Source organism: Staurois parvus, unplaced genomic scaffold (genome assembly GCF_062004578.1).
Source record: "Staurois parvus isolate SC_StPar_1 unplaced genomic scaffold, SC_StPar_1.0 ptg000133l, whole genome shotgun sequence".
In the NCBI taxonomy this organism is placed as follows: Eukaryota; Metazoa; Chordata; class Amphibia; order Anura; family Ranidae; genus Staurois; species Staurois parvus.
The window spans coordinates 6844025-6865239 of record NW_028317929.1 but is presented as its reverse complement, the minus strand read 5'-3'; the positions used below and the strand labels follow the sequence as shown (position 1 = coordinate 6865239).

General features: G+C 38.3%; 1 protein-coding gene across 5 annotated transcripts in view; it reads right to left on the bottom strand.

Moving 5' to 3' along the window:
* Positions 1–21215, bottom strand: part of PPP2R2B (protein phosphatase 2 regulatory subunit Bbeta) — a 496093-nt gene that overhangs the window by 87236 nt on the left and 387642 nt on the right. For all 5 annotated transcript variants that reach the window (XM_089673007.1, XM_089673008.1, XM_089673009.1 and 2 more), the window contains one exon: positions 3078–3175. In XM_089673007.1, coding sequence (XP_089529133.1) covers positions 3078–3175 — 98 coding nt within the window. The remainder of the gene's footprint in view (positions 1–3077; positions 3176–21215) is intronic.

Genomic DNA, 21215 nt, shown 5'->3' with positions numbered 1-21215 from the left:
TCCGTCTGTGTGTGGTGGCTCTTGATGCACTGACTCTAGCCTCAGTCCACTCGTTGTGAAAGTCCCCAACACTTTTGAATGGCCTTTTCCTGACAATCCTCTCCAGGCTGCAGTCATCCCTGCTGCTTGTGCACCTTTTTCTTCCACACTTTTCCCTTCCACATAACTTTCTATTAATGTGCTTTGATACAGCACTTTGGGAACATCCAACTTCTTTTGCAATTACCTTTTGAGGCTTTCCCTCCTTATGGAGTGTGTCAATGATGGTTTTCTGCACAACTGTCAAGTCAGCAGTCTTTCCCATGATTGTGATTCCTACTGAACCAGACTAAGAGACCATTTAAAGGCTCAGGAACCCTTTGCAGGTGTTATGGCTTAATTAGCTGATTAGAGTGGGACACTTTGAGCCTAGAATATTGCACATTTTCACAATATTCTAATTTTCTGAGATTGTGGATTTGGGGTTTTGATGAGCTGTAAGCCATAATCATCACAATTATTACAAATCACAGCTTCAACTATCTTGCTTTGCATGTAATGAGTCTATCTCATATATTAGTTTCACCTTTTAAGTTGCATTACTGATATAAATGAACTTTTACACGATATTCTAATTTCTGTATTGATGAACGATTATTTGCTAATTTTATAGTAGAAACGGTTTCCCTAAATTTCAACTATTTTCCTTTATATAGTAAATGGTGATTAAAGTGGTAGTAAACTCCGCTTTTGACTTGTACTTACAGGTAAGCCTATAACAAGACTTAACTGTAGATACAGTGAATATCAACCAAACTTGTGGTGTTTAGGAAATATCCACAACTGATGCAGCCAGTGATGTTACCAGCACTTGCACTCTGAAAGGACAGCATGCACATGCCATCTCTTCAGAGCTCTGTGCCACAAACCGTGACTCCCGTGCGGATGCACAGGAGAAGCATCATTGTGGCTCAGCCATTCAAAGGACCAGATCCAGGGAAGATGGAAGCCCTGTCAGAGGTGACAGTGCACTGCTGGAGGGCTTCGTACTAAGAGAAGTATTTCATATTGTGCTAGTATTGCCTTGCAGGGATTTTTTTTTTGAAAGGCTGCAGTTTACTACCGCTTTAAACCCCACCAAAAAAACTTTATCAGTCTCAAAAAAAATATATAAAATTAATTTGGGTACAGTGTCACATAACCAAGTAATTGTTAGTCAAAGTATCACAGTGCCGAAAACTGAAATGTCCTGGACTAGAAGGGGGTTTAACATGCTGGTCTTCAAGCTGTAAAAATGACTAAAGTTAAATTTACAAGGTAGTACAAAACTCTAATGTAAAGGGTGCTGTACATCACCCACTAGCCGACCGCCTAACTTTGAAAATACATCCTTAACCTGACGTTTAATACCGGGGTTATGGCTGCAGGTAGATGCCATAACATTGGTATTACAGTAAATATTTTCCCTCAGGCGCCAGTCTTTCTGATAAAGGTGATCTGAGCAGCTGATTAGCTGCTAGATCACTTTTAGAAGCGGCAGTGGCGGGAGGAATCACTCTGTGTCCCCCCCCCCCCCTTTCCGGTGGTTCTCGGGCTTACCTGGGTGATCCGTGAGCCTGATAACTAATGCCGCGCTGGAGGCAGCTTGTCACAGAGCCATGTCACATGGCCCAGGAGGACTGGAGCAACGTCATGACATCACTTCCGGCTCCGGCCTGATGTAAACAAGGCCATTTTTTTTTTAAATCATTAGATTAAATGTTTTTTTTTGATTGAATGCTTTCCTTTGTAGAGCCTTTCTATTGTCTTACTGACCCAAGATCTCTCCATGAACTGATCCTGTCACCATTTGTGTTATTTCTATCACAAGGGATGTTTACATTCCTTGTGATAGAAATAAAAGTGATTAAAAAAATTAAAAAGTAATAAAAGTTAAAATAAAAATAGAACAAAAAAACAAATCAATGCACCCCAATGCTCTCGCACAGTGGTGAACACACGTAGGTCACGTCCACATATGTAAACTGTTCGCACCACTCACGTAAGGTATCACTGCAAACATCAGAGCAAGAGCAATACTTCTAGCACTAAACAACCTCTGTAACTCTAAACTGGTAACCTGTAACATTTTTTAAATAGTCTATGGAGATTTTTTTAAATAACGTAGTTTGGCAACATAAGTGTGCGCAATTTTAAAGCATGTCATGTTGGGTATCTATTTACTCGGCGTAACATCATATTTCGTATTTTCCAAAATTTGGGTTATATATTGTGTTTTTTTATAATTCATTAAAGTGTATTGGAAAAAAAAGTGTTTGAAAAACCGCCACAAATACTGTGTGACATAAAACAATTGCAAACGACCACTATTTTATTTTCTAGGGCTTCTGCTAAAAATATATATATAATGTTTTGGGGTTTTAAGTACAGTAATTTTCTAAAAAAAAAACAAAATAAAACACTATATTTTTTCATGTAGGAGAGAAAATTGTCAGAATAGGCCTGGTCTTTAAGTGGTTACTTTTGCAAGCATGAGTCCTCTTCTATTCTAGATTTGGACAGCCACAACTAAAATGACATGTTCCATCTGCCACATATCCTTTTCTCGGTTTATCTTCTGCTTGCTAGCCACATGGCAGACAGGTAGAAAAAGTATAAATGTACAACTCATGTACGCCATACATACCTTTGGGTGGGTGGGGATGTGAACAATGAGTTAAAATGTGAAACATCTATACAAGCAAGTTTACATGCTGCTTTTCATCAAATTGTGATCAAATAAATAATGCATCATTAAACTGTGTCAGCTCCTCTAAACAAAAAGATACTTCACAATAAGAGAGGGGCGCTTGCTGTCAGTTTAAATCTTTGGGTCCCAGCATGGAATTGCTGAAAAGAGCTGGATGAAAACCCTATATTAGTCAAGCTATCCAAGCAAGGTCACACCACAGGAAACTCACAACTGCCTGGCTCATATGTCAAGTGTGGTTTCTTTATTGATAACCAGGGCAATGAGTGAGACATAAAAATTAGGAAGCAGCATGAGGCTTGTAATGAGAAAATAAAATAAAATTAATTTTGTGGTCAGCAGCCCTTACCTCCTGCTCACGTTGAAATATTACAACACGGCCCCCCTTGTCTCCTGTGGCAAGCAATTCTCCCGTGTTGTTGAATTCGACTGTCGAGATAATGTCAGCTGAAGAAAAGGGAGAGACAAAGGCAATTTTTAGATGACTGAATACATCTGCTCTTCCGCATATCAACTCTTTCTGCCAAAGGTCATTTAGAATTTCTCCAAATAAACATTAGGGGCTGAAATAAGAGAAGGCAATACAGTACTAAGTATTGGTTCATGTTTTCATTAAAGATCCCTTTGACAACACATAGCTTTGTGACAAAGTGACTCTAAAATCTCTAGCTACAAATAAAACCAATTTACTGCTAAAACAGAGTAAAGAACCATATAATTGCATATTAAAATTATGGTGTTTTTCGTAATCATTTGTATTCAGTAATTGAGATTGACTATCAATGAAGATCTTGGTGGAATAGAGAAAATTAAGCATTCTTTGTAACTTTTTCCATATTCCAAAAAGCTTTGCATTTTCTTAGATATGTACAGTACGTAGTATGTAAGCTCCAAGGAGCAGGGCCCTCCTTTCCCTGTTGTATTGAACTGTATTGTTGCTGTATTGTTTCCCGTTATATTGTAAAGCGCTGAGAAAACTGTTGGCGCTATATAAATCCTGTATAATAATAATTTCATTCTTGACACATTATCCTGGCAGAAACTGCAATAAAAGTAAGCTGAGCAGGAGGGCCTTGACAACCCCCTGTGCATGGTCTGACTGCTGAGAAGCAAACTCTCCAATCATTGCAATTCATTCAGCCAACACACACATCCTCTATTGAGAACATTTTTAGCAAAGTGTGCTTCTTCTGCTTATAACACATGGCTGTCTTTCGAAAGACAGCTATTCATTTTCCAACCTGGCACTGTTCGTGTTAGTGTTTGAGAATATCTTGCCATGTATGTCTGTGATGCAGCTTCCTGGGGAGTTCTGCCATATTCCCGAGTCAAATGTGAGAAGACAGACAATAGTTTCAACCTGTTTAATGTGTGGATGCCAGTAAATATCCACAGAACTAGGCCTGGGGTTAAAGTTCACAGGCAAGCACCTGGCCAAGCCACAAGCATAAACAAGCTTTGCTTAGCCTGAGGTGACTTTGTTGAGACCCTGTGGGCTCACCATCTGCAGGTGTAAAACAGTTGCCAGGTACCATGCTATATAGCAGTTGGCCATAGATCTAAAAGGTACATATTTAGGCAGGTGTAATGAAATGCTGTAATGCAAGAATGCTTTCAAAAATACATATATTCAATTTTATCAATTTACAAAATGCAAAGTGGGTGAACAGAAGAAAATCTAAATCAAATCAATATTTGGTGTGACTATACTTTGGCTTCAAATGTGCGTTTGATTAACGAATTATACAAAGCAGGTGCCAATGATCATCAATTTCATTTGTAGGTTGAAATATTCACTATCTGAAACAGAAATAGCTGTGTAGTAAGTTACAAACTAGGTGAGGAACAGCCAAACTCTGTTACTAAGGTGGGGTTGTGGTAGACAGTTTCATGTCACAGGTCATACACCATGTCAAGACTGAGCACACCAACAAGACAAAGTGGTTAAACTGGATCAACCAGGTCTCTCCCAGGCAAAGATTTCAAAGCAGACTAGGGTTTCAATGTGTGCTGTTCAAGCTCTTCTTTAGAAACACAAAGAAACACAGGCATTGTGGTTGAGCAAGGAAACAATGCAGCAAATGGAAGACACATCATGCTTACTTCCCTTCGACATCAGAAGGTGTCCAGCAGTGCCATCAGCACAGAACTGGTGGAAACCAGTGGGACCCAGGTGCACCCACCTACTATCCAGAAGAGACTGGCCAGAAGCGGTCTTCATGGAAGAATTGTGGCCAAAAAGCTATACCTTGACATGAAAACAAGGCTAAGCCACTCAACTATGCATAAAAACGTAGAACTGGAGTGGAGAAAAATGGCAGCATGTGCTCTGGACTGATGAGCCAAAATCTGAATTATTTGGCTGTAGCAGGAGGCAATTTGTTCACCAAGGGCTAGAAAACCGCACAATAATGAGAGTCTGCAGGCAACAGTGCAGCATGGTAGAGGTTCCTTGCAAGTTTGGGGCTGCATTTCTGCAAATGTATTTGGAGGTTTGGTCAGGCTGAGAAATACAGGAAAATGCTTATCCATCATGCCATACTATCAGGGAGGCGTGTAATTGGCCTCAAATTTATTCTGCAGCAGGACAATGACCCCAAACATATAGACAAGGTCATTAAGAACTATCTTAAGCATATAAACAAGGAGCCCTGGAAGTGATGGCGTGGCCCACAGAACCCTGATCACAACATTGAGTCTATCTGAGATTACATGAAGAGACAGGATTTGAGGCAGCCTACATCCACAGAAGATATGTGGTTAGTTTTCCAAGATGTTTGGAACAACCTACCTGCCACGTTCCTTCAAAAATAAGTGTACCTAGAACTGATGCTGTTCTTGAAGGTATAACATGGTCACGCCAAACACTGATTTGAATTTCTTGTTCATTTACATTAATTGATGAAAAAAAACAACTATCAACACTTCTGTTTCTGAAAACAATGTTAATTTACAGCATTTTTTTACAACTACTTAAGACTTTTGCACAGTAATACATACACACACACACACACACACACAATACAGACTGCTATACAAGAGTTGCACTGCAATTAGCCTGCAAACTTTCAAACATTACACTACTGCTTATGTTTTTTGATAAATACATATTTTCTTCTTTTTACACAGTAAAAGGCTTAGTGGAGCCAAAAAGGAATTTTTTTTATTTTATAGCAGTTACTGCTGTATCAGCTGTCAGTATCTGCAGCAGTGCAGCCAACAGGATAGGTGAATTATTTCTGATTAGCTTAATTGAGGTTATTCTTTTATAAACGTCAGAGGTTAACTCCTGTGTAATTAGTCTCCTGATGAGCTTCACCCTTCATCTGAAAGTGGGCATTCTGCATGGTAACCAAGCAGAAAAGAATGATGGAGCCGACAATGGCGCCAAACGCTGTTTGACTTCTGATTTCCTCACCACTTCCCATTATCACAATGCTTACTGCACAAATAACGGCTACAAGAACTACCATTTATTTTAAAGATTCAAACGGAATCTCAAATCAAAAAACAAAATATAAAAACATAAAAATAATGAACCTTTGTTGATCATACAGCATGAAAAAGTGGTTATAAAGTTTTTCCTTACCTAATGCATTCTCTGCATTAAGGTAAAAACATACCAATATCATGCTTCCCCAGCCCATCTGCAGCAGTACTGCTCTGTCTCCCTCATCTCAGATACAGAGGCAGCAGCCAGAGCCACTGGCTACTGCTGCTGTTGTCAATCAAATCACATGAGGAAGGAGCAGGGGTGCGGACCCAAGCCGCTCTGTGTGCCAATGGACACACACAGCCTGGTTCAGGAGCACGCCTGCATGAGCATCCCTTCGGCACACAGCTTGCTATGGGGTACTTGGAGGAGAGAAGGTGAGGACAGTGCCAGCAGAGGACCCCAGAAGTAGAGAATCGGGACAGCTCTGTACAATACCAGAGCAAGTAAGTATAATATGGTTATTTTAGGAAAATAAAATACGCCTTTAGAACAGCTTTAAATTATAGTGTATTTTCAGTGCAAGCTATTATTGCAATGCTTACCATAAATTGATTTTTCATGTGACAGTGATATTTTTTCATGCTCGCTTTTCCAGAATTTGTTTATTGTATTGGTATATGTATTACATATAAAGATTTGTAGGTTAGCCACTAGAGAGCTCTGTATTTCACCGTAATTATTCAGCCTAAGGGCCAGTTCACACCGGAAATTGCACAGGAATGTGCTCTCACCTGTATGATGCAGTGCAATGTGATTTTCAAATAAATGGGCTGAAATTGCACTGGATAACACCAAACATAGTGCATAAACTACTTTTAAGGCTTCATGCACACTGGACATTTATAACAGCTATTGTTTTTGGCCTTAGGCATTTTTTTTTCTGCAGGCAAACTCCCCAGCATGTTATCCTGTATGTGCATGCACACACAGGCTTTTATCAGCGTTTTTTGGCAAAAACCAAATTGAGGTGCAAGAAATCTGCTTGGGTTTCATTACATCACGCACAGCTGGAAAAGGCCATACATCCCAAGTTGAGCAGTCAAACAGAAGATAGGGATGTTTGGCGTATAATATAGAATTGTATAAATATATTCATTACCACTGGTGAGACCATTAGATGAAAGGAGCATACATCAGCCAATTCATCTGAAGACATAATAGGTAGCAGGGTCTGCATTTAGTCTTAATAGTCAATGAGTCTTACTCCGCTTAGTGTGTAGCTTCTGTAGAAAGTGGGAATAAAAGACTGCATATAAACCTTTCAGGGCTTTACAACTTTACTTCTATTAGTCGATCAAAATATTTTTTTCTGGTCCCTGAATTGAGCCTTGGAGGCCTGATAAAGGCCTACAAAAAAGTTACAATACCATTAGATTTTTATAATGCCATATTGGAATCTCACCTCGTTGTCCTAATATAGGATTGTCCCATAAGGATAAATTATCTGGGAGATCGTGAAATAGAGTGGGGTGTTTGACCTCATGCCACAACATTAGTCCAGTTTCAGGATGGGCAAAAGAGCACTTTTCTAAAGAATATATAAACCCAGGAACAAAACTTTACATTTATATAGCACAGACAATTTATGGAGTGCTTCACATTATACACATCAGGTCGTGACCTCAAGGAGCTTACGATCTAAGGTCCTCACTTCACATTCATAAACATATTAGGACTGATTTTAGACAGTCTTTGGAGTGTGGGATACGAAACAACAACCCTTGTGCTGCAAGGCAGAAGTGCTAACTACTAAGCTACTGTGCATTATATCAACAGGCCTTAGGTTTGGTGGCTGCAAGTAAAGAAAATACCTCTTTCCAGATACTGTATACAGTATCCTTTATGTGAAATGAACTTAAAGCCCAAATATCTTTTCTTTATTCCAAGCTATTTGTTGTAAACTGCAAATTTTTCTGCCCTTTATGTAAGAGATGGAACAGAATACATTTGAAACCAAAATCAGGGGTGCAGTCTGGATGACAACCATGACTCCCTCCATAGATACAGCAGAGTGGATGCTGTCACCCTAGGAAATCTCACAGGATTAATAGGTGAAAATAAATTAAAAAGCTGGAATGAAAACAACGAATGCAGGGACCGCATCTGAGGATGGGTAAATTGAAGCATATTAAATATCTGTTTTGGGGTTTAGATATAGCATACCATTAATTTAACAACTTTCAGTAAACCCATTTGTTATGTATAACTAGTAAATGAAAGTGGCATGTTTCATTAGCGCCGCTTGGTTAGGTGGTTGGTCTTCCATCAATGAAAGAACAGCAAGTTAAAACACTTTGTTTAAAGTGCACATTACCACTTTTTTTTCTAAATTGATATAAATAATCCCTTTTATTTTGGCTTCAATTAAAATGAACAATGCTATTCCCACTTAAGGTTCTCGTAAGGATTCTTTGTTGTAAATAATGGGACACATATCCTCAAAGATGGCCTCTATACTTAATAAACTATGAATTATTTTATTACAGATTTCTGTTTTTAAGTAGCTATTATAAGGCTTAGAGGAACATCTTGCTTCTGCCTGTGTAGTGATGACTCCCATCTACAGGATGCCACCAAAGCTTTGTAATGCAAATCACGCAGCTCTCAATTTGAATGTGCTGTCACCAAGCAGAAAATAATGCTTTAGAAATTACTGAGGTAGACTTGAGATAAAGAACATTTTACTAGAATTAATAAAAAAAAACCCAAAACTTGATTTTTGGAAAAAAAAGTAGATTGCCAATATACCTTATCCTATACAAATGAGAGCTGCACTCATTTCTTAACATTCATATGAGAAAAGAAATGGTTGTAAATCATACACTTTCCCATTTTCCAAGGAAATAAACAGGTTTTCAGGTACCAGTTAGCCAGGAAGTTGCAAAAATGTACACTGGCAAAATGAATACATAAATATTTAAAATGTTGTTTAAATCCCTTGTATGGACCTAACAAGAAACCGTCACTTTTGTTAGAAGATTCTGTAAATGCTTAACAGAGATGAGAACATGGCAGTAAAATACAAAATAACGAAACATTAAAAGTGGTTGTAAACCCAAACATCTAACCAGTGAAGTGACTGGTGATAGACAGATCAAACAAATCCTCTTACATAAGTTGTATCTGTTTATCTTCAGTCTTCTGTTCTCTGCACCTGTTCAGAGTGCAGAATTTGTACAGGTTGTCTGAGCCATCAGAAAAAAAAGGAATTGGAGAGCTGAACGTATACTCTTCAGCTGATTGGATAGAAGAGAACCCCCTCCACACAGCTCACAGTAACAGAGCTGAGGCTGTCAGTCTGCTGGAGGTCCCTCCCTGTCACTATTTTTCTCTCTGTGTCAGGAAGACTTGTCAGAAGTGACTCATGCTGATAGAAGAAGGAACGGGACAGCAGACAGAACTGACACTTAGTCCTTTTAATTGAGATAAACCCTAAGATTGATATTCCTTGTTCATAGTTAATGTCTGAGGTTTACAACCACTGTAAGCATACTTCTTGCACTTTGGTTTGCAATGAGTATTCATCACGATTCATTCATTTTTTTTTTCAATGCAAATACAAAGTGCTCCTAATTTCCAAGTTTAAGGCACAGATGTTAAAATATTACAGGAGAAAAAGTGTGATCTTGCTTATTTATAGAAGGAAAACCTGAAAAATGCAATAATGGTGCTTTCATTTGTGACAGAAGCAATTAAAAATCTTCTGGACCTAAACAAGATGGATCGAAGGTAGACTAATGTAAACAGACACAAGAGGAGGATCGAGGCTGTTCTGTGCAAAATCACTGCACAGAGCAGGTAGGTATAGACATGTATGTTATTTTGGAAAAAAAAAAAACAAGCTTTATTGTCACTAATTTTATCTGGATGTTATTTGTCCAATATATTTCCTTGAACTTTAAAATTCAGAAGAGGACATGAAAAGTCAACATGCATTGTGAGAACTGAGCTACATTAAAGTATAACTAAGGGCAAAACTTTATTTTTAGTTTTGGATAGAGTTAAGAAGAATTAGATCACCAGGTTATTAATGCTGTCTGTATCCCCGTTAAGGAGACTAACCCTTTCTATTTATCCTGTTTACCATTATCAAAAGTGAAAGAACAAAGCCCAAATATTGGGTTGTCCCCAGAAAAGTAATAGAAATCTTCCAATGGGAACACTAGTTCTGGTGACCTGGGAGTCCCCAAAAAGTTTCCTTAATTTGCAGGGATTTCCCCCACTTCCTTTTTTGGCTATGGGACAGGAAGTGAAGCTAGATCTTCTCAATGGAACACAGATGGAAAAAAATAACTGACAGGTTATAACCCTCCCTTACTCTATTCAAAATGAAAAAGAAAAAAAAAGTTTTGTCTATAGTTCTACTTTAAGTGCTATATCAGCCAAATTCATGGCAAAGCAGCAGCCCTCCATCCACAGAGTTTCAAAATAAACCAGTAGTAAGCGCTCAACAGATTCCACAGAGACTAGCTTATAAAGCACTGAACACTATAAATGATCAAGATGATTATAGTTCTGCAAGACACTTACTGTACACATGGGTAAAAAGTTTATTTCGTTTCTAATTAGATGGCATGCAGTTTGCAGAAGACAACACAAAATTTTAGCATCAACATATTTTCACTCCAACAAGTTATCGGGAAACGATGTACGCTGAGATGTGTTATTCTAGACAGATTTAACACACCAAATGAAAAATATAAGTATTTCCCATCTGTTTCTACCTTCCACCAAATGGCATGAATGAGAAACAAATGTAGCGTGAAAAGGTTTACACAGTGCGCTGTAGATTATTACTATGTACATGCTGGCTTATTTACCAGCTGCAAGTGCAATCCACTGCTCTATTACAGCACCATAAATAATTATGTGTATTCTACAGTGTGCACTTTGTTCCTCCAACAGATATGACACCCAATAGGTGATTATTTATGGAGGTGCACCGGTTATGTTCATTCCTGCACACCAGACAAAATGATCCTGGTGCAGAAACGATCACATCATGTACACAACTTGTGTCTGGTAAACAGGTCATATGGTTGCCGAAGTGATGACGAAATTGGCAATTTTGCAAATCTCCAATTTTGCTACGAACTATGCAATTTAGGAATAGCACAATTCATATACGATTCTCCATATACTGGGCAGATCTGTATGCTTGTAGTCTACTGAATCAAAATAAAATTGCAATTGTACAAATCCTTGATTTTCTATTATTTTATTAGCAGCTGTTTTGATTTGTAGGTTGATAAACTTTTACATATAAAAATTATGCTTTACATAGAATGACCTTGTGCAAAGTGTAGTCAGCTGGCATCTAATATGACTTTGTCAAGCAGTGCAATAATGGATTACTGTTGATTGACGTCCATCCATGCACTACAAGAGGTCCCACACGGTTTTATGAACAGCCTGATATCAGTTATAAAATATGCATATAAAGTAAAAGATGGCAAGAAAGTCAAGCAAAAAGTGAAATGAAAAAATGAGCTGCTGGCAAAACAAATCAGATAAATTGTGTACAGATAAACAAATAAATTGCCGTGCTAAACCATCATTGATTACAAATGTGTACATATGTAAAGAAAAAGTGTATGAAAAACACCATCAGCATAAAATCCCAAATCAAGTCTAAATGAAGAGAAGCGGAAAAAAAAAGTCCCAAAGTTCTGGTATATGTGAAGTCAAACACCATGGGGTTTATTTACTAAAGCTGGAGAGTCCAAAATCAGACTCCCTTCTGCATAGAAACCAATGAGCTTCTAACCTCAGCTTGTTCAATGAAGCTTTGGCAATGAAACCTGGAAGCTGATTGGTTTCTATGCAGAAGGGAGTCTGATTTTGGACTCTCCAGCTTTAGTAAATAAACCCCCTTGTGTCTTCAAGTAAAACAAGTGCACCACCACCATATATTGGTAGGACTCTTATCGGAACATACTGTATAGACCCTTAAACTAATAAGTCATAAAAGCATGAATGTATTGGCTTGGAGATGCGTATCCAATATTGCCCTCAAGCAGAGAAAAGATGCTGGACAACCAATATAAGCGGGAGGATGCCTTCAGGCTATCACCATCCTATATGTCTCTCCAGTGTACAGTATGTAATCAATCAGTCCATACAAGAAGAGATAGGAGAGCAGACATCGCATAAAACCATATGGACAATTTTATTAAAAGTATTAAATTCCACTCAAATTGGGGTAGACAAAAAAACGCTATGTATCAGATACAAGACCTCTGGTCGTGGGAACCAATTCAACTTCCTGGTATACAAAAACAGCGTGATGACGTCATTTCATATCGAGGTCTGGGTATTGTGGTGGCCATTTTTGATTACATTATGAGACTGATTTAGGTTCCTCCCCTCTTTCAATGACTCTATAAAACAGAGGTGATGATTGAGAACAGCTTCCACGCCCCAGACGACATCATTTGTTATGAAGCGCATCAAGTGGAGTCTACATTCCTGACGTCATCACTCTGCTTTGCATACCAAGAAGTTGGATTGGTTTCCATTACCAGAGGTCTTATATCTGATATATAGTGCTTTTTTGTCTACCCAAATGTGAGTGGAATTTAATACTTTTATGCGAAGTCTGCTCTCCTATCTCTTCTTAGATGGACTGATTGATTACATACACTGGAGAGATATATAGGATGGTGATAGACTGAAGGGATCCTCACGTTTATATTGATTGTCCAGCATCTTTCCTCTGCTTGAGAGCAATGGTGGATATACATCTCCAAGCCATTACATTCATGCATTTATGACTCTTATTAATTTAAGGGTCACATATGTTCTGGTAAGAGTCCAACCACTGTTGGTGGTGCACTTGTTTTACTTGAAGATACATGGTGTTTGACTTCACAAATACCAGAACATTGGGTCTTTTTTTCAGCTTCTCTTCATTTTTACTTAATTTGGGATTTTGTGTTGATGGTGTTTTCCATACACTTTCTTTATGTTTATAAAATATACATACCTGATGTAACACCACATGTAATGATGATGCTGACAGTCTGGACCAATTTAGAATTTATAAGCAGGATCTTGGCACAGAATATGGCAAGGACTCTGAACACATTGAACAGCTTATTTCCCTGTAGTAAATCAAAGATACTTTGCAACAGAAGTTTCCCTTTGCTCAGTAAATGAGGTGCTGACTTCCTTCAAGCAAGAGCAAGCAAAAATATTTAAATTTTTCTTGCTCATGATTGCATATTCTTCAGAAAGTGATTTTTTTTTTCTTAACCATTTCCATACCCTCTTCCTGCCCAGGCCATTTTTCAGGTTTCAGCGCTGTCACAATTTGAATGACAATTGCGCGGTCATACAACACTGTACCCAAACTAAAATTTTATCATTTTCTTCACATAACTAGAGCTTTCTTTTGGTGGTATTTAATCACCACTGGGGTTTTTATTTTTTGCTAAATTAACAAAAAAAGTCCAAAAATTTTGAAAAAAAACACGTTTTTCTTTGTTTCTGTTATAAAAGTTTGCAAATAAATAATTATTCTTCATAAATTTAGGCCAAGATGTATTCTGCTACATGTCTTTAGTGAAAATAACCCAAATTAGGATGTATTTTTTAGTTTGTAGGAAAGTTATAGAGTTCACAAACTATGGTATATATCTGAAAATTGATCAATCCTGAAGTACTGACAGCCAATCTAATTTCTTGAGGTCCAAGAATGTCAGAACAGTACAGATATCCCCCAAATGACCCCTTTTTGCAAAGACCCCTTTTGCATCAGACATTCCGACGTACTTCATAAGAGTAATGGCGAGTTTTTTGAAGTATTTTTTTTGTCAGAATTTTTTGGAAAATGAATAAATTTAATAATTTTCACAATTTATTTTTACATACTGTCACCAGTGCAGTACAGCGTCATCATATAACTGGCATGGTGGTGATCAGGGGCACTGACTGGTGACCGTATGGAAAAAAAAAAATTATTTTTTTTAATACATTTTTTTTAAACTTTTTTTTTCATATTTCACTATGACCAAAGTAGTATAATGTCACCATAGTAACACTGTACTACTTTGGGGAAGTGATCAGTATTTTTTTTTTTTTTTTTACACAATTTGCTTATAGCAAAGAATTATTTTGCTATAAAGCAAGCATTTACCTGAATGACATCGATTCATTGAGGGCTCTTTTTTTTGTGCTTAGATGTGATGTGGCCACGGCTAATCAAATGACACAGCTGGGCTCTGATTGGCCCAGCTTGTGCATGTGATCGCTGTGACCATTCACAGCTAGGCACACTAGTATACAATGGATGGTATGAATGAAGCCATCCATTGTATACAACTATCATGTGACCTGCTGTGATTGGTCACAGCAGATCACGGTACCGGCAGTGGGGCCGGTATTCAGATCTGTCATCGGCCGTGTCCAAAGTATATGGCCGGTGACTGGTCGCGCTGCTGCGTGGCTCTGCAGGCGCGCAAACTGGGCATGCCGCCCGGAATGCTGAAGGATTTTGCCGGCCGCCATCTGGCCATAGGCCGGGAGGGAAATGGTTAACTATATTCACGAAGCGAAGGGAAATTTACCTGCAAAGCGAACAGCCTATTTGCCTTTAGTAAATTAACACCACAGTATACTCCCCACTTTATAAACAAACGTGCCTTCTAAAAGGTACAGAATATTGATCCATAGAACAGTTTTAGTGGTGTAGATCCTCTGTCAATAGCCACGTTCCCTTTTTTTCCCCCAGTTTGTTTCAGTAGACTAAGCAGCCTAAGGATCTCTCTCAAAGAGAAAAGGCGCCGATCACCAACCCAGTGCATTCATTTGTAGATGTGTGGCCTCAGTCAGCGCCAATCTAGCCATGCTCCCCTGACAGGTTTTTCCCCACTCACTGGGGCTAGGTCACTCTTTGATAATTCTCTTGCACCTCTGAATGGTATAAGGACGCCAGCTCCCTTCACTGCAACTGGCGGGGAGATCTCTGCCTCAGCTTAGAATGGCACCACACATTTTATCTGGGTCTTAACGTTCTTTCCCTGTAGGGACATTTCCCCTTATTCCTTGTTCTGCTGATGGATGTCACCAAAGTAGGAAGCAGTGGAAAATCTTCCCAACAGGCCCACTAAAAGCAATAACTGTTCTAGAAATCTTCCCAACAGGGCCACAAAAAGCAATAAAGGTTCTAGCAATTCCCCAATCTAAACAAACCAAACAAAAAGAAAAAAACAAAAACAAAACACAAGGTGTTCCCCAATGTTGTATTTGCAAAAAAAAAAAAAGTGTTCAAAATAATAGTCTAACATCACTAACCAGATCAATCACAGTTTTTGGTATAAATTATATTTCTACATGGCAAATAATTTACTAGTAGGCATAGTAGAATAATAGAAAACCAACAGACTCAACAGTCACGCTGGCGATTCTGTGTAACTGAATCATTAGTAAGGGGCGTGTTCAAAATAATATAAGTGTGGAGTTTAATTAGTGAGATCATTCAGTCTGTGAAAAAACAAGTGTCCAAACAGGTGGCCCTTATTTAACCACTTGCCTACTGGGAACTTCTACCCCCTTCCTGCCCAGGCCAATTTTCAGCTTTCAGTGCTGTTGCACTTTGAATGACAACTGCATGGTCATGCAACATTGCATCGATATGAAATCATTTTTTTCACACAAATAAAGCTTTCTTTTGGTGGTATTTATTCACCACTGGGATTTTTATTTTTTGCACTATAAATAAAAAAGAGCAAAACATTTTGAAGAAAAAAAAAAGTGTTTTTATTATAAAGTTTTGCAAACAGGTAATTTTTCTCCGTCACTGATGTGTGTTGATGCGGCAGCACGGATAGGAAGCACTGATGAGTTGGCATGGATAGGCAGCACAGATGAGGCGGCACTGGTGGTCATTGATGAGGAGGCACTGATATGGAGCAATGATGGGTGCAACCTCTGGGCACTGATGATCAGGTCACTGATCATCAATGCCCTGATAATCAGTGCAGATCTGCTCTGTGACATTTTCCGGTTATCGGCAGTGCTTTCCTCATGCTGTGACAGTGTGAGGAAAGTGTTGCCAAACTCCGGCAATTGTATTTACTTTGTGATCTGCTGTGTCATTGGACACAGCTGATCACATGGTAAAAGGCAGCCATGATTGGCCTTTTACCTAGTTATGTGATTAGCTGTGTCCATACGACACAGCAATCGCCGACAGCATCGTGTGCGCATTGCTGGGGGCATGTCGTATGATGCCCTCCCAAAACTGGACCACAGCACTGTAGCCGTTTTTCGCTTACAGCGCAGTTGTAAAATGGTTAAGGACATAGGCAGCAAATATTGTACATGCTTAGTATAGTGCATTTCTGTCTGAAAATCTGAGTAAAATGGGTCGTTCCAGACATTGTTCAGAAGAACAGCATACTTTGATTAAAAAGTTTTTTGGAAAGGGGAAAACCTATAAAGAAGTGCAGAAGCTGATAGGCTGCTCAGATAAAAAAATATTTCAAATGCTTCTTTAAAATGGCAAACAAAACCAGAAAGACATGGAAGAATAAACAACTAAATGAATTGAAGAATAAACAAACTGGCAAAGACTTAGCCAATGATCAGCACCAGGGTGATCAAAGAAGGTCTAAAGTTACAGTGGTCAGCATAAATGAGTACCCCCCTTTTGAAAAATAAGATTTTAATCAATATCTCAATAAACACAAGAACGACTTCAAAAATTTTGACATAACAGTTTTATAGAACATTTGTTTAGCTCATTACATGAAAGTAAGGTTAATAATATAACTGTTTACAAAATTTTCAATTTTACTCAAATTAGTTCATGCAAAAATGAATACATCCCACAACAAAAACTACTACATCTAGTATTTTGTATGACTTCCATGATTTGTAAGGACAGCACTAAGTCTTTTAGGCATGGAATGAACAAGTTGGCGACATATTGCAACAATCAATCTTTTTCTATTCTTCAGGAACGACCTCTTAGCGCCTGGATGTTGGATGAAGAGTGATGCTCAACTTGTCTCTTCAGAACTCCCCATAGGTGTTCAGTTGGGTTCAGATCAGGAGACATAATTGGCCACTGAATCACTTTCACCCTGTTCTTCTACAGAAATGCAACAGTGGCCTTCGATCATTGTGATGTTGGAAATGTTGGAAAAATGCACGATGACCAAGGGCACGGAGTGATGGTAGAATCCTCGCTTTAAATAAAGTGCAGTATATCTGTGAGTTCATGATACCATCAATGAAATGCAGCTCCCCGACACCAGCGGCACTCATGCAACCCGACAGAAGGACACTGCCACCACCATGTTTCACTGTAGGCACCATGCATTTCTCTTGGTCTCATCACTCCAGAGTACAGAGTCCCAGTAGTCGTCTTTTTCAGCATGGGCCCTGGAAAATTCTAGGTGGGCTTTTTTGTGCATGAACTTTAGGACAGGCTTCCTTCATGGACGACACCCATTCATGCTATTCCTCTGTGTACGCCGTATTGTGTCACAGGAAACAATCACCCCAAATTGGCTAACTGCAGTGAACTTGCATGGCGATTTTCTTCAACCCTTCTCATCAGAAGACGTTCCTGTTGAGGTGTTAACTTCCGTGGATGGCCTGGACGTCTCTGTGAGATGGTTGCAGTTCAATCTTTGTTAAATTTTTGTATCACTTTTGCTGCAGTATTTTGACTGATAAGTAAAACTTTGCTGATCTTCTTGTAGTCTTCACCTTTCTTGTGTAAATAAATTATTTTCTTTCATAGGCCTTGTGACATTTCTCTTCCATGCGGTGCCATTGCTGACAGCATGAAATGGGAAGGGGTTTTCTTTAAGCAACACCCTTTTATAATCAACTGTCTGCTGGACACCTGTTAAATGAATAATTAGACTCACTTGTGGTTGAATTCTTGTTAATTAGGACTTTGTATAAAATGTAGGTTTGCTCTTGGGGTGTATTCATTTTTTCAACATGGTTTTGAATGAATGTTAGAGAAAATAAGTTTTTGTGTGTGAAAATTAACAGATCTTGTTTGCAATCAATGGCCCACATTTGTGGAAGTATTTTGTAGTATAGTGTCCCATAGAAAATGTTTATTCTGAAAGGAAAGTAAATGTTTTCTGACAAATCTGTTGGGATGTACTCATTTATGATGAGCACTATACCTGCGAGTACTGTAACAATTAGAAGACACATACGTGAAGCCAAGCCATCGGCAAGAATCCCCCACAAAGTCCCATTGTTGGGAAAAAAAAAAAACAGGACATGCTGAAGAGGTTACAACTTGCCAAATTAACACATCGACTGGACTAAAGAGAAATGGCGCAACATTTTGTGGACTGATTAAAAGAAAGATTGTTCTTTTTGGGTCTAAGGGCCACAGGCAGTTTGTCAGACGACCCCCAAACAGTGAATTCAAGACACAGAACACTGAAGACAGTGAAGCATGGTGGCACAAGCATCATGATATGAGGAAGTTTCTCATACTATGGTGTTGGGCCTATTTATCACATACCAGGGGCCATGGATCAGTTTGAATACATAAAAATACTTGAAGAGATAATTTTGCCTTATATCAATGAGGAAATGCCCTTGAAATGGGCATTTAATGACCCCAAATACACTAGTAAGCAAGCAGCATCTTGTTTCCAGACTAACAAGATTAACATTATGGAGTGGCCAGCCCAATCCCCGGACCTTAATTCAATAGAAAGCTTGTGGGGCGAGATCAAAAATGCAGTTTCTGAGGTAAAATCAAGAAATGCAGAGGAATTGTGGAATGTAGTCCAATCATCCTGGGCTTGAATATGTGTTCACAGGTGCCAGAAGTTAGTCGACTAAATGCAACACAGAAGTGAAGCAGTTCTCTGAAACAGTGCTTATACAACTAAATATTAGTTCAGTGATTCACAGGAAAGCAAAATCTTCAAACATTTTTCAGTTTATATAGTGAATGTTTGAGTTTGTAAAGAAAAATGCAGACACTGCTATTTTTTTTTAAGAGCCTAATATTCCTTTTTCTTCACTTTCTGTAAGTAATAACACATTTGAAATATTTTTCTTCATGTTTCAATTTGGAATAGACTGTGCAATGTTCTCAATGCATTTGCGAATTTGAGCTTTACCCTTTTTTTTTTTTTTTTTTTTTAAGCACACTGCTGTTTTTAACACAACTGGATGGAAATAAAAGTTATTATAAAGAAGTTATTATAAGGAATTTGAGCTTTACCCTTTTTTTTTTTTAAACACACTGCTGTTTTTAACACAACTGTACACACACTTTCTGGCCACGTACACTCTTGCAAAAGACAGCAATCAGTATCACTTCTTAACTGACCAGACTGAAATAATTTAAAATCAGAATGACATTGGTTACCATGCTTTGCAAAATTCTGAATATTTGAACTGTCCTAATTGAAAAACAAATTAACAACAAAAATTAACTCTAATATTTTTAAAGCAGAGCAGGAGAGCATTCACAAGATTTGGGAAACTCTGATTTTGCAGGACCCCATTGTAAGTGAGTGAAGTCACTTAGGCCTAAGATTCAGGTCCCCTTGTTGAGGCATAAGGCTCATTACTTTTTTATTAATGCATTTTTTTGCCTTTACTTAGAGTTCTGCATTGGGGTTGGGGGAACATGAAAATAGCGTGACCTTGATTTTTTTTTATTTTTTTATTTAATGGCATTCACCTAGTTGCATCCCAGGGTCTTTGAAAGCTTTCGACGAGCAACTATTGCTGAATAAAACAATTCATTTTATTACCATATTTTAACCAGTCAAAATAATACGGAAAGGTTCTGGGAAATACAGAAGTATCATTTTAATAAAATGGGCTATTTAAACTCTGTTTTAGAATTGCAATTCTGCAGTGTCCCAAAGTGCAACGCTTCACTAAATGTAACTGCCATAATCAGTGGCAATTTTGTTACATTGTTCATATAAAAGCCTGTAAAAATCAACATATGAAAGCATTCTCTTTCTTATAGGTGCAATAAGCATGCTGGTCGAAAGGCAGCCAGCAATAAGCATTTCAATCAACGGCAGAGGAAAGCGGGTAGAAGCAGGATTATTTCTATATGGCTAGCATATTAATAATTTAGAATAACCACTTACATCTCTGCAGAGAAAATGCTCTGACACTGGCAAAAAAATGTTTATTTTTAACTAATGATCCTCAGAGACACTTAACCCTTGTACTGCTAGAGGCCTATCAACCAAGATGAAAAGCCAGGCCTGAATTCAATGAGAAGCAGCATCTCTAGTGTTTCCATAGTGACCGGCCCCTCTAAGGATGCCGCTTCACCACGCTTTTCAAAGTGTGTCAAAGGCATTCTCTACTTCCATTAAAAAGAAATTAAAAATTAGATTTAATTTCTTCAAGCCAGACACAAATATGTAATCTGAACTCACAATGTGACTAACCTCTGTTTGTCTTGTGTTGGCATGCAATAACTTGCAGCAGACAAGAGGTGAAAGGAAATCTTTCTAAATTTCACAGTAAATTGTTAATATATTATTATTATACAGGATTTATATAGCGCCAACAGTTTGCACAGTGCTTTACAATATAAGGGAGACAGTACAATTACAATACATTTCAGTACAGAAGGAATAGGAGGGCTATTTCAAGATTTCAACAAAAACATGAATACAAAAATCCTAGATCTTCAAAACCATGTATATGTTAGACCATATTCTACTTGAGGGTGTGGTATGGATTTTAAGGAGGGACTGCAAGAAAAAAAAAAAAAATGCATGCCGCCGCCGCCGCCCCCCCCCCCCCATTCAAATATCTACCAGACCTTCTGCAGTTCTAATATTTCACAAAAGACACTAAGTTCTTCTGAGAATATTAGCCTTGCTGATTTCCCATCTTTCCATCCAATCAGAAATGCCGGGATTCCCCAGTTATATCAAATTCTTTTCTCCCTCATCTGGTCCAATAAAGTATTTAACAATCTTCTTCTGGTTAATATCTCATATGAGATATCTGCGAAAA